Raw genomic sequence first — 12,892 nt, forward strand, 5'->3', positions numbered from 1 at the left:
CATGGTTCAGTTGCCCCCAGGGTTATCCCAGTCACTGCCAGTACATCCCAGTTGTCAGCAGCATGCACCCTGTCATTTCCAGTTGCTCCCAGTGTATCCCAATTGGCTCCCAATTGGCTCCCAGCATGGGCCTAGTAGCTTCCAGTAAACCCCAGTCAGGGTCCATTGTCACACACTATAATCCCAGTCCAATCCCAGTCCCTCCCAGTATGATGGCAGTGGCCCCCAGTGGGATCCCAGTTGCTCCCTGTCAAATCCAGCATGACCCCAGTAGCCTCTAGGGTGATCCCCATGTCTCCCTGTCTCTCCCAGTATATCCCAGTTGCCCCCCAGCATGACTGCAGTCATTCCCACTTCCTCCCAATTGCCTTCAGCATGATTCCAGTTGCCCACAGCCACTCCCAGTCAATCCCAGTAAGATTCCAGTCATCTGAGTGTGATCCCAGTGTCCCCCAGCATGAGGCCAGCTGCTTCCACTCTGATCCCAGTATGATCCCTGTTGCCCCAGCATAGTTCCAGTTGTTCCCATTTTCTCCCAGTATGATCCCACTTGCCCCCAGTGGCCCCTGGTATAGTCCCAGTCCCTCTCAGCAGGTTCCCAGTCATGCCCAGTATGTCCCCAGACACTCTCACTTGCTCCCAGTTGCCCCCAGCATGGTCCCAACTCTTCCCAGTGTGATTCCAGCCAGCCCAGTTTGGTTACAGACACTCCCAGTATATCACAGTGTCCCTCAGCGTGCTCGTAGTCATTCCCAGGCACTCCCAGCTGCCCCAATAAGGTTCTAGTTCCCTCAGAATAATCCCAGTCTTTCCCAGTTACTCCCAGTTGCCTCCAGCATGACCCCATTTTCAGTCAGTTGCCCAAAGTATGATCCCAGTTACTCCCAGTATGATTCCAGTTGCTCCCAATGTGTCCACAGTTTCCTCCCAACATGGGCCCAGTAATCCTCAGTCAGGTTACAAAAATGCCCCTTGGGAAAACATTGGTGGGTCCCCAGGAGGTATTTTTGGGGGATCTCAGTGGTGGTACTGGCAGAGCCCTGGCAGGGAGCAGGGGGATGAGGATGCCCCCATTGGTGGGGGTTGGGCTCTGCCTGGGGTGACATGGGGACCATGTGGGACCAGTGGGGGATGTGGGACACTGGTTTTTATGACCTCCAGGAGAACCGTGGGAGGGGAGAAAGGAGAGGGGCAATAGTGGAGCTGGGGGACCCTTGGCAGCCTTGAGGGGGGACCCCTGGGACCCTGAAACAGGGACCACCACAGGGGGGACCCCCAGGAGCCCCAGTGTCACTGTTGAGCCGCTAGCAGAGAAGGAAAACCTGGATTCTCAGCATAGCATGGAAAAAGGCGCCTTATTATTTGAATCCAACATATATATAGACTTTTCAGAGGTCACCCAGATTGGTCAGCCAGAAACCTCCCCCTAGGCCTGACTGGCCAGGCCTGAACTGTCCAAATCTCGAGACACTGTAACAACAACATCCAAACTTTATCTTTGTTTATAAAACACAGCGGAATGTTCTCACGAGAAAGACCTGTGCTAGCCACACCCCAGTAGCCTAGAGAGAGAAAGACAGGGGAGAGAGAATCTCTGGGATCCCCAAAACCCTTGGCTCCCCTAAGCAGGAACCCAGAGAGAGGAGACCCTCAGAACCCCAAAGTGGGGAACTTGGAGAGGGGGATCCCCTGGAATTCCTGCGTCTCCCAGCAGTCTGGGGAGAGTGGGAATGCTGGAGAGTGGGGACCCCCAGTACACACAGGACTCCAGCAACCCTGCCAGGGGGGAGGCTCAGAAGCCTGAAGTGGACAGACCAGAGAGGAGGAACTGCTAGGAGTGTTTTTCGGTGCTGAATCTTTGTGATCTGGAGGGTTTTATGGACCTCTGATGCCCAATGACTTCTAGAGATGCAATCAGAAAGGGTGACCTTCAAACACAATGTAAAATAAGTCACCCCTTGTTTTCCCCTCAACCAGGATTTCCCATTCCGAAACCTAGGCTGGATGGAGAAGGAGGCTGTGAGGAAGAAGATGCCCCAGGACAGCCAGGCAGGTGAGGAGGAAGTCACTGCCCCTTTCCTGCTCTCTTCTCCTCCATCTCCCAGCCCAGCATTGCCCCTGGCTGCAGGACAACCCTGCTGCTGCTGTTGTCATGCTGAGAAGGGATTGGGGGGATCTCCTTCCCCTTCCCTCTGGCATGGAGGCAAATCCCAAATCCTCTCCTTGTCCTTCATCTCCTAGGCAATGAGCTGGGAATGGAGACCAGGGAGGACAAATCCTCCCTGGAAATCCTCATGGAAGAGGCTGATTTGAACAGCTCCATGGCACAGGAGTCCAGTGGGGAGGAAAAGCCCTGGAGATCCCACACGAGGAGCGGCTCCAAACTGAGCCCAGGGTGCTGTGAGGAGAAAAGACCCACCCTGTGCCAGGAAACTGGCCGGCAATCGAGCCAGAGCTATGAGCAGGTGGCCCATGAGCAGCTTTACACCAGGGAGAAGCCCTACAAGTGCTTGGAATGTGGGAAGAGCTTCAGGACAAGCTCTCATTTGATCCGCCACCGGATGATCCACACTGGGGAACGGCTCTACGAGTGTGGGGAATGTGGCAAGAGCTTCAACCAGATCTCCCACGTGATCCGCCACCAGATGATCCACAGTGAGAAACGTCCCTATGAGTGTGGGGAATGTAGGATGAGTTTCACTAGGAGATCCCACCTTATCTGCCACCAGAGGATCCACACTGGGGAACGGCCCTATGAGTGTGGGGAATGTGGGAAGAGCTTCACCCAGAGCTCCAACCTGATTGTCCACCAGAGGATCCACACTGGGGAACGGCCCTATGAGTGTGGGGAATGTGGGAAGAGCTTCACCCAGAGCTCCAACCTGATTGTCCACCAGAGGATCCATACTGGGGAGAGGCCCTACAAGTGTCCCGAGTGTGGGAAGAGGTTTCCAACCAGCTCAGCTCTCCTCCTCCATGAGCGGATTCACACTGAGGAGAGGCCTTTCCGCTGCCCTGACTGCAGGAAAGGCTTCAAGCTCAACTCCCACCTCGTCACCCACCGGTGCATCCCCACTGGGGAGAGACCTTATGACTGTGGGGAATGTGGGAAGAGCTTCAGCCAGAGCTCCTACCTGATCATCCACCAGAGGATCCACACTGGGGAGAGACCCTATGAGTGTCCCGAGTGTGGGAAGAGCTTCACCCAGAGCTCTCACTTGACCAAACACCAACGGAGCCACCAGTAAGAGAAGCCCTGCACAAGCCCCAGCTGCAGGAAGAGCTTTGTTTTCTGCTCCAGCCTTATTACCTATAGCCTCATGGTTTTACTGCTCTTTGGGAGGGGTGTTTGGTGTTCGGGAGCTATTCTGGATGATTTGGTGCTTCAGGGGTATTTGGTACACTTTCTTCCACCATTTTGGTTTTGAAAAGTCAAGAGGGTTCATCCAGTATTTGAAAAGCACTCAATTCCAGTGGAAAGTATTCAGTCTTACCCCAAAATGGCTCAATCCCTGCCCAAAATGACTCATTCCTCAGTGTGGAATGACATTGGAAGGAGATTGGGCAAAGTGGGATGCAGTTCCGGAGGGGTGAGATGGGCACTGGGTGGGGCAGGATGGGTGGGATGGGAATTGGAGGGGTGGAAGGGTGGAAATAGGGCTTGGGAAGGGGGTCTTGATGTCCAGAAAGGGTGAGATGGGTTGGGGTGGGGATTGGGACTGTGGAACAGAGTCTGGATTGAGACAGCCAAACGTTGGGATTGATAAAGGGAGGGGAAACCTGTTCCTGAGTGGGTTTTGGGGTATTATATAACAGGATTATTTTTCCTGAGCCTTGAGGCAATAAAGAAAAACGAGGTTCATCCTTTTGGTGTGGTGCTGTGTGTTGGGATTTGGGGGTTCATTTCTTGTTGTTACTAATATTTGTTTGTATAATTTATTAGTGTTATACTTCTAAATCCCACCCATTGTTAATAGTGGCTGGATGGCAGCTCACTGGGAAGATTCCCTTCCTTCTCGCAGTGGAATTGAGCTGTAGTCACTTCCAAGTTGCCAGTGGCTTCTAAAGATGCAAAGTCCTATTTATGGTGATTTTGGTGTGGTTTGGAGTCGGGGAAGGGTCTCATCCCCTCCCAGAGGTGCTCTTAGCCTGCTCTGCACCACATCTGCACTTGTGGCACCTCACAGCTGCCGTGCCCTGGGGACATGGCAGGACTCCCTCCTGCCAGGGCTGAGGCTTTGCATGGCCTCTCATGACCCCTCATGTCCAAAGCTCTGTGCTGGCGCTGGCCTGAGCGCCAACATCACTGCAGCCCCACGGCCTTTGCTGTCCCCCTGTGTCCATTCCCTGTCCCCGAGTCCCGCCCGGCTCTGGCAGCAGCAGGAGCCGCAGCGCAGTGGGCGCCAGCCTGGCCCAGCTGGGGCTCCCAGCAGGAGCAGCAGCAGCATTGCCAGCCCTTCCCAGCTGCTCCTGCCTTGGCTTCCCCAGGGGTTTTTCCAGGGGAATTCTGGAGTTGAGCAACAATCACCCACAAACTGGTCACTGGGGTTAGGCCTTGGCCTTTCTGCTTCCTCCAACCAACCCAGGTTTCTCTCAGCATTCCAGTTCCCTGCTCAGAGCCTTTGGCTCCCTGCAATCCTGGCCCCAAGGATCTGCTCTCACAAGTCCCTGGGGAGCCTTTGGTAGTCTCTGCCCTCAGTGGGGCCCATTGATGCTCCACGGGAATTGGAGTTTTGCTTCTGACTCCTTGAGCAGCTTCTTCAACCTTCTCTCAGTCCCTGAGGGTCACAGACTCAGCCCCAAATCCACCGTGGGGCTCATTAAAATACAGAAAGCCCTCGGGAGCTCTTTGTCTTCTTTCCATTGTCTTCAAGTGTTCAGGGTTTGTACAGCTCATTGGAGTCAGTTTGCTGTTCTTTCCCGGTAGGGAAATTGCAAAGTGCAACTCACTTTTTTTATTTTATCAAGGGGTTTTTGTTGGGTGGTTTTTTTCAGTTCACAGAAGAGATGTTAGAAACATTCTCCCCATGGTCTTAATGTTGAATGTCTCCTAAGAAAGGGTGGACACATAGAAGAATGAGCCCCTTGAGGGCTGACCCTGTTGGGACAACCTGCTCCTCAACCCCAACCTCACCATCGCTGACATTGCCCACCTGGCACTGACATCCCTGTTCCCTGCATCACAAACTTGTCCCCTGAGCTCTGCAGCTGGCTGTCCCAGCTCATTGCTCCATGTCCCACCTGCTCTCCTCAGGGCTCTGCCTGCACACAGGCCCAGGAGAAGTTTTCCTGTTTGTGAGGAAAGAATGGAAAAGCCTGAGCAGGTTCCCTAAACAACAAACCCCACTCAGGAGCCACATGCTCAGTACAGGCTGCCTCTGATGATGTCACCTTTCTACAAGGGACAATGTGACCAGAAGTGATCTCTGTAAGCAGAATTCTCCGTGTCTTGAAGCAGAATTCTCTGTCCCTGTCCTTTCCCTTGATCTCAGTTGCAGATGGAAGTTGCTGGTGCCATTCTCACCTTTAACTCCTCTTTTGAATACAAACAAATGTGTCTAGCTGTGTTAAGCAGGTGTTTCTCAATGTTTATGCAAAGCTTTTGTGTTCCCAATGGAATCACAGAGATCATTGTGACACTTTGGGGCCACATGGAACCATGGAGACCAAAGCGACACTGCAGGGCCTCATGGATGAAGGAAGACCACTGTGACTGTGTGGCACCTCATGGAACCAAGGAGTGGTTTGTGACACTATGGAACCTCATGGAATGAAGGGGACACTGTGACACTGTGGGGCCTCGTTGGAACTCAGGAGACCATTGGTGACAGAACAGGAGCTCATGGAATGGGGAGAGCCAGGCCCAGGGGACATGGCTGCAATGGTGATGGCTGTGAGGTCACTGCCACTGCAGCAGCCTGCTTGGCCCTCAGCTGACATTCTGGCCAGAAGCACTGTGAGGTCACCCAGCACATCAGAGAACCAACACAACAGGAATTCCATCCTTGGGGAGGAGAGGGGTTTCACTGCGTCAGGTTGTGCAAAACTCCTGTCCTGGGACAATTGCTGGGATGAGGCATCAACTTCACTGGAAAAACAGTTGATGTTTTGTGACAATCTCATTGTAAAATATTCCCTCCTTATAACAAATGTAAATCCACTCTCATTTAGTTTAAAGATATTGACCCTTCTTCTGTCACTGTAAACTTTGGGAAAAAATGACACTCCATTTTCCTTGCATTTGGCCAATATTTTTCCTTTCTCAAAAACCTTGGAGAAGACCAAAAAATCTCCCAAGATGGGGTTTGGAGGCCTCAACACATAAGCAAGCTGTGCAGTTACAGAGTGAGCTGTGTAACATCATTGAGTGGCTGTATGACACCACAGAGCAGGCTGTGTGACATTACTGACTGGCTTGTGACACCACAGAGCAGGCTGTGACATCCCAGAGGAGGGTGTGATATGTGACATCATAGAGTGTCACATAGAGTGGTCTGTGACATAACTGGTTGGTTGTGTCACATCAAAAAGCAGGCTGTGACATCATGGTGTGGCTGTATGACATCACACAGCAGGATGTGAGGTCATAGAGTGGACTTGTGACACCACAGGGTGGTGATGTGACATCACAAAGCGGGCTGTGACATCATGGAATGGCTGTGAGACATCATAGAGTAGGCTGTGTAACATCGTGGAATGGGCTGTGACATCACAGGGCAGATTTATGTGATCATAGCAAAGGCTGTGTGACATCACAGAGGGGGCTGGAAACAAAGGGTGATGTGTGACATCACAGGGTGGCTCTGTGACATCACAAGGTGGGTGTGTGAGGTCACTGGGGAGGTCACTCTGCCCCAGCCACCCCTCACAGTTCCCCCAGACAAGTCCAAAGCTGCTCGTGCACAGCAGGGTCCCCTGTCCCCCCAGGTCCCCCCTGCCCCCCAGTGCCACAGCCTCCCCCAGAGGATGTTCCACGAGATCGACCCCCAGAGCCTGACATGGGGACAGAGGGGACAGGGCCCTGGGGGGTGGGACAGGGAGACAAGGACCCCTCCGGCAGTGTCCCTGTGTCCCCCAGGGCGAGAGCCTGGCCCAGGGCTCCTTCACTCTCTTACGAATGAGGGCTTGAGAGCACTTAAAAAATCCCCAGCAAGGGATCAGCAAAAACCAGATTTATTACTAAAAGACAGCATGACAAAGTTCCTTGGCAAGAGTCACTCTGCTCCTGACTGCACAGTTCAGGCACACCAGGGGAAAAAAGCAACAAGAAAACCAAAGAAAATCCAGGCAATGAACTGAGAACTCTGTCTATGTGTCTATGTGTGTCTGTCTGTGTGCGACACAAAAGGACAGTGAGGGCAAGGATAAAAGGAATACGGCCTAAAAGCTTAACAGCCCTCAAACTTAACAGAAGTTGACTTCTACCTTAACCTGAACTTATACCTTAAACTCAACAACTTAGCAAAAGAACAACCCCTAGCAGCATTTCACTTAGCTCATACCTTATGACTGAACCTTACTTACAGGCCTAACTCACTCAGATATCCAAGGCACTTCAACACCTCCCAGAGCAGCATTTCTCCCCCATTTCCAGAGCACAGGCACACGTGTGTGCACGCAGACAGACACAGGCAGTGCCAGGGAACTGTCAGAAATTGCCCTGGAGGGCAGGGAAATGCTCACTGCGGATGCTTTTGCATCTCCCCAGCAGGTGAAGGGTTGAGCCTGGAGGAGTGGGGGGATCGGCCCAGGGTCCCTCGTTGATCGGGGATGCCCCGAGTGCAGCAAACGGGAGAGTTCCCGGCTCGGAGAGGCCCCACTCAGAGGGAGCTCACTGCTCCAGGAGAGCTCCAAGGGGCTCCTTTTGGAGCCCTGTTGATAGGGCCCCAAGAGATGGGCTTCAGTCACAGCAATGTTCCATCCTGGCTGCACTTCGCATCAACAGCTTTCTTTGACACTGTGAGAACAGGGATGTTGTGCCACTGAGGGAAGGAAAACAGTTCCCAAGGCTGCTCCTAAAGAAAGCAGGAGCTGGTTGGACAGCAGCAGTGCCTGGGGGCAGACAGTGTTTGTGATCAGCTGCAGAGGAGCTGAGCCCAGGGGCTGTTGGCCAAGGCTGAGGCCTAACGAGCATTTCTCAGATCCAGGGCTGCCCTGGAAAGGTGGTGGTGGGGATAATTCCCACCCTTAGTGTGGTCCCAGTTCCTCCCAGTATTTCCATGTCTGTGTTCCAAGTGCTGCTCACAGCCCTGATCCGTGGGGATGGGAATGTCCCGCTCCCTTCCAGGGGCAGTGTCACACCTGAGCCAGGTGTGCAGGGCAGGACCTTGCCCTGACCCCAAGCACTGTCCCACCTGCAGGATCTGCTTCCCATCGGCCTCTTCCCCCTGCAGCCCCAAGCCCAAGTTGGTGCAAAACAAAGGGCACTGGCTCAGGGTCATCCCCCGGCGGGGGCTGTGCACCCCCTCTGCCCCCTCCACAAATTCCCTCCCGGGGGGAGCAGGAGCTGGGTCAGGAGCCCTGTGGGGAGGGAAAAGGGGGTGACACTGGGATGGGGGAGTCACACATGCTCTCAGGGACACACATGACCCCTTTGGACACCCTTCACCCTCTCCCGCAGAGCCAGGAGGAGGAACTCCAACATGGAGCCCCCAAACACCAGCAGCACCTTGGGGGGTGAGATATGGTGGCAGCTTTGGGGGTCTGGGTTTGTCATGACCACTAAAAAACCTCTCCCAGCCCCAGAGCCACTCCCAGGCCCCTCAAACCACCCAACAGCTCCTCCTAGGATGCTCCCAAACCACTCCCTGCAATATCAATGGGCCCAAGAGCCACCATAACCCCATTCCCATCTCCCCCAGTTGATCCAAATTCTCTCCAAGTCACACAAACCTCTCTCACAGAGCCTGCCAAACTCCCTCTCAGCACCAGAAATGCCCCCAAAAGCCACAAAAGCTCCTCCCAATTCCCCCAGGATTCCCTAAATCCCCTCCCACACCCCATGGCACTGACCAGGAGAGGGTGGTGGACAGGAACATCCACAGCTGGGAGCAGCTTGGGCACTTCAGCAGTGATTTGGGCACTTTGGGTGGCACACCCCACATGGGGAGACCCAGGCCAGGGACTGGGACAGAAAACCAGAATTCCTGAACAACAGATGGGCTCAGGTGGACACATTCTGCCAGCACAACTATGAGACTGTTGTCCTGTCCCCCAGCCTGGGCAGCCCCAGAACATCCAAATCCTCATGGGTATTCTCCTGAACCCCACATTCACCCCCAAACCTACAGTAAAATGGTGCAGCTCTAGATCTCTTTGTTTAATTCCTTTGTTTTACCTCAGTTTTGGTTGCTCTGACAAGGTGAAGAAGGAAATTATTCAGGTTGGAAAAGACCTCCAAGATCATCCATCATTTCTTGATGCCACCAGAAGAAACAATTACACAGCAGGTAACAATTTTCAGGGTGTAACATTAATAAATCAGCTCTTCCCTATGAATTTGGGATGTCAGTCTGAGTCCAGATGGATATTCCTGCCCCTGTGTTTGTCCAGGTGGGCACAGGGAATCAGGAGGACATGGAAGCCACCAGCTAGGTACCTTCCCAACCTGAGTATGTTAGTTTTGCTTAGCCCAGAACATCAGCAAGCTATCTTTAGCATCTAGGGGAAATTTAAACCCTACAAAAGCTGTTGTGGTAGGCCTGAAGAAGTGGCTGAAGGGTTGGGAGAAAACTCACCCTGTGCTCATGAGTTGGTTTTGCTTAGCCCAGTTTTTGCTAGTGGGTGGGGAGGGGCACAAAAATGGCTCCTGTGTGTCCTGCATGAATGTTCTAGAAGTTTTCACCATGTCCAGCAGAGCCAATCTCTGATGGCTCTGAAGATGATGGACATGCTGCTGGCCAAGTCTGGGCCAATTAGAGATGTTGGTTACACCTCTGGGATATCATATTTAAGAAGAAATCATAACAATGTGAGCAAGCACTTCTTTTTTGACAGAGGATGAGGAGGAGGTGAGAATATGTGAGGGAAAACAACATGGAGACACCAAGGTCAGTGGAGAAGGTGGGGGAGGAGGTGCTCCAGGCACCAGAGCTGAAAATCCTCTGCTGGCCGTGGTGAGGACCATGGTGAAGCAGGTTGTCCCCCTGCAGCCCATGGGGTCCACGAGGGGTGCAGAGATCCACCCACAGCCCGTGGGGAGGTGCTCACGCTAGAGGAGCAGGTGGATGCCTGGAGGAAGCTGTGATCCAGTGGCAGTCCCAGTGCAGGGAAAGGCCTTGTTCCTTGGGATGGAAAAAGCCTGGCCTGAGGTCAGATCTCTGAACCCTGTGGACAAGAACTCATGGGGCAGCAGATTCCAGTGGCTGCTGCTCGAGAGATTGGACCCATCGCAAAGAAGTTTGCAGAGGACTGTCTCAAGTGGGAGGGACCCATGGCTAAGTAGAGGACTCCTCTCCCTGAACAGCAGAAGAAATTTTGGTCATGGACTGACCAAAAAAAACCCATACCCTGCCCCATACCCTGCCCGCCACAACCCCCTGTGCTATTGGTGGAAAAGAAGGAGGGGGGTGAGTAGTGTATTAAGAGCTTACTCTGTTTAGGGTTAGGTTACCAAGAAATCACTTTGCAACTTTAAGTTCTCAGCCTGTTTTGCCCTTCACTGCATCCTGCCCGGTTCATTATCACAACTCATAACCCCTGTGTGTGTGTGTGTGTCTTTGTGTCTGTGTCTGTGTGTTAGGGTTTTCTTTTTCCCCTCTGCTCTGCACAGCTGCAGCAGGGGATAGAAGAGAAAGCAGATTTTGTAGGTGCCTGGCATTTGGCCAGGGTCAAACCACAACACTGGGTCACTGGCAGTGTGGGTCACCAGGGCTCTTCCCAATGAGGGTCCTCTGATGGAGGATGAATATGGAGCAGTGCATTAAGCTCTTCCCACACTCGGGACACTCGCAGGGCTTCCCTTACTGGTGCCTCTCTTGGTGTCTGGTCAAGTGAGAGCTCCTGGAGAAGCTCTTCCCACACTCAGGATACTTGTAAGGCCTCTCCCCTGTGTGGATGCGCTGGTGGGTGATGAGGTGGGAGTTGCGCTTGAAGCCTTTTCTGCAGTCAGGGCAGCGGAAGGGCCTCTCGTCTGTGTGAATCCGCTGGTGCTTGAGGAGATTGGAGCTGGTCTGAAACCTCTTCCCACACTCGGGACACTCATAGGGTCTCTCCCCAGTGTGGATCCTCTGGTGGCAGATCAGGCTGGAGCTCTGGCTGAAGCTCTTCCCACATTCCTCACACTCATAGGGTCTCTCCCCTGTGTGGATGCGCTGGTGGGTGATGAGGTGGGAGTTGCGCTTGAAGCCTTTCCTGCAGTCAGGGCAGCGGAAGGGCCTCTCCTGTGTGTGAATCCGCTCATGGAGGAGGAGATCTGAGCTGGTGTGAAACCTCTTCCCACATTCCCCACACTCATAGGGCCTCTCCCCAGTGTGGATCCTCTTGTGACAGATCAGGGTGGAGCTCTGACTGAAGCTCTTCCCACATTCCCCACACTCATAGGGTTTCTCCCCTGTGTGGATCCGATGGTGGTCCATAAGCTGGGAGATCCTTCTGAAGCTCTTCCCACATTCCCCACACTCGTAGGGCTTCTTGGTCTCATGAAGCTTCCCAGGAATCTCTAGCTCCAAACTCCGGCTGAAGCTCTTGCCAACTTCCTGGCACAGGGTGGGTCTTTTCTCTTCAGAGCACCCTGGGCTGGGTTTGCAGCCCCTCCTTGGGCAGCATCTCTGGGACTTTTCCTCCTGGTTGGATTCCAGAGTCATGGAGCTGCTCAAAATGGCATCTTCCATGAGGTTCTGCCGTAAGGACTTGTCCTCCCTGGTCTCTCTCCTCAGATGGTTGTCTGGGGAAGGAAGGACAAGGAGAGGATTTGGGATTTGCCTCCATGCCAGAGGGAAGGGGAAGGAGATCCTCCCAGTCCATCCCTACCAGGACAGAGTCAGCAGCAGGGTTGTCCTGCAGCCAGGGATGATGCTGAGCTGGGAGATGGAGGAGAAGAGAGCAGGAAAGGGGCAGTGACTTCCTCCTCACCTGCCTGGCTGTCCTGGGGCATCTTCCTCTTCCTCACAGCTTCCTCCTTCTCCATCTGGCCAAGTTTTGGGAATTGGAAATCCTCGTTTGGGTAAAAGAAAGGTGTGAGTGCCTTGGGTTGGGGGTTCCTCCCGCCCAAGTCCATCTCTGGAAGTCACCAGGTGTTTTGTGTCTATAAAATCCTCCTAAAATAAAAATGAGTTCAGAAAAAGCCTCCCAGGAGTTCCCCCTTTCCAGTCTCCTGTCTTTGGGGTTCTGGGGTTTCCCATTGTCGAAGCTGCTGGGGCTCCCAGGGATCCTCCTTCTCCTGGGTCCAGATTAGGGATGCTGTGGGGTATCAGTGCTCCCAGGGGTCCCTTCTTCCCTGATTCTGCTTTGGCTCCAAGGGCTCCCAGGGTCCCCCTCTGCAGGCTCCCCCCACTCCAGGCACTCGGGGCTTCCCCCTCTCCCCATTGCCCCTTTCAGTGTCACAGTGTCCCAGCCCTGCCTCATCTCCAGCCTCCCCCACCCCTCCAGGCTGCCAGGGGTCCCCCAGCTCCGGTATTGCCCCTCTCTGCTCTCTGCACTCTGGGAGTCCTGCATTCCACCCCCCTGGGCTCTCCCAGGGATCCCCAAAACCAATGGCCTGTCCTAACAATACCAAGAAATTCCCACATGGACCACCCCCAATATTCCACCAAAGGTGCATTTATGGCTCAGCTTTGGAGTCCTGCAAGATCCAAACATACCCTCTGGCCCAAAAAATCCCTGCCAGGAACATGCAAAGATATCTGGCGCTTAATTCCCGAATCTGCAAGTTCCAAAAACCCCTCTAAAAAGA

At 53.6% G+C, this 12,892-nt stretch overlaps 2 protein-coding genes and 1 long non-coding RNA gene across 4 annotated transcripts in view; 2 read left to right on the forward strand and 1 right to left on the reverse strand.

The window, feature by feature from the left end:
• Positions 1–3,392, forward strand: part of LOC146421089 (uncharacterized) — a 29,074-nt gene extending 25,682 nt beyond the window's left edge. The window contains exons 1-4 of one of the 2 annotated variants that reach the window (XM_085047618.1): positions 1,559–2,053; positions 2,242–2,395; positions 2,450–2,947; positions 3,116–3,392. In XM_085047618.1, coding sequence (XP_084903744.1) covers positions 2,005–2,053; positions 2,242–2,395; positions 2,450–2,947; positions 3,116–3,248 — 834 coding nt within the window. In that variant the 5' untranslated portion in view covers positions 1,559–2,004 and the 3' untranslated portion in view covers positions 3,249–3,392. Of the gene's footprint in view, positions 1–1,558; positions 2,054–2,241; positions 2,396–2,449; positions 2,948–3,115 lie in introns of those variants that run through there. The other variant, XR_014848758.1, reaches the window with a different exon arrangement.
• The window catches only part of LOC146421088 (uncharacterized), a 44,920-nt gene extending 33,116 nt beyond the window's left edge, over positions 1–11,804 (reverse strand). Inside the window, exon 1 of the mRNA XM_085047652.1 lies at positions 11,045–11,804. Coding sequence (XP_084903778.1) covers positions 11,045–11,804 — 760 coding nt within the window. The remainder of the gene's footprint in view (positions 1–11,044) is intronic.
• LOC146421086 (uncharacterized) overlaps positions 1–12,892 on the forward strand; it is a 453,431-nt gene that overhangs the window by 70,378 nt on the left and 370,161 nt on the right. The gene's annotated exons all lie outside the window — the stretch shown is intronic.

The sequence above is a fragment of the Lichenostomus cassidix genome, unplaced genomic scaffold (assembly GCF_008360975.1).
Source record: "Lichenostomus cassidix isolate B80296 unplaced genomic scaffold, HeHo_3.0 HiC_scaffold_43, whole genome shotgun sequence".
NCBI lineage: Eukaryota > Metazoa > Chordata > Aves > Passeriformes > Meliphagidae > Lichenostomus > Lichenostomus cassidix.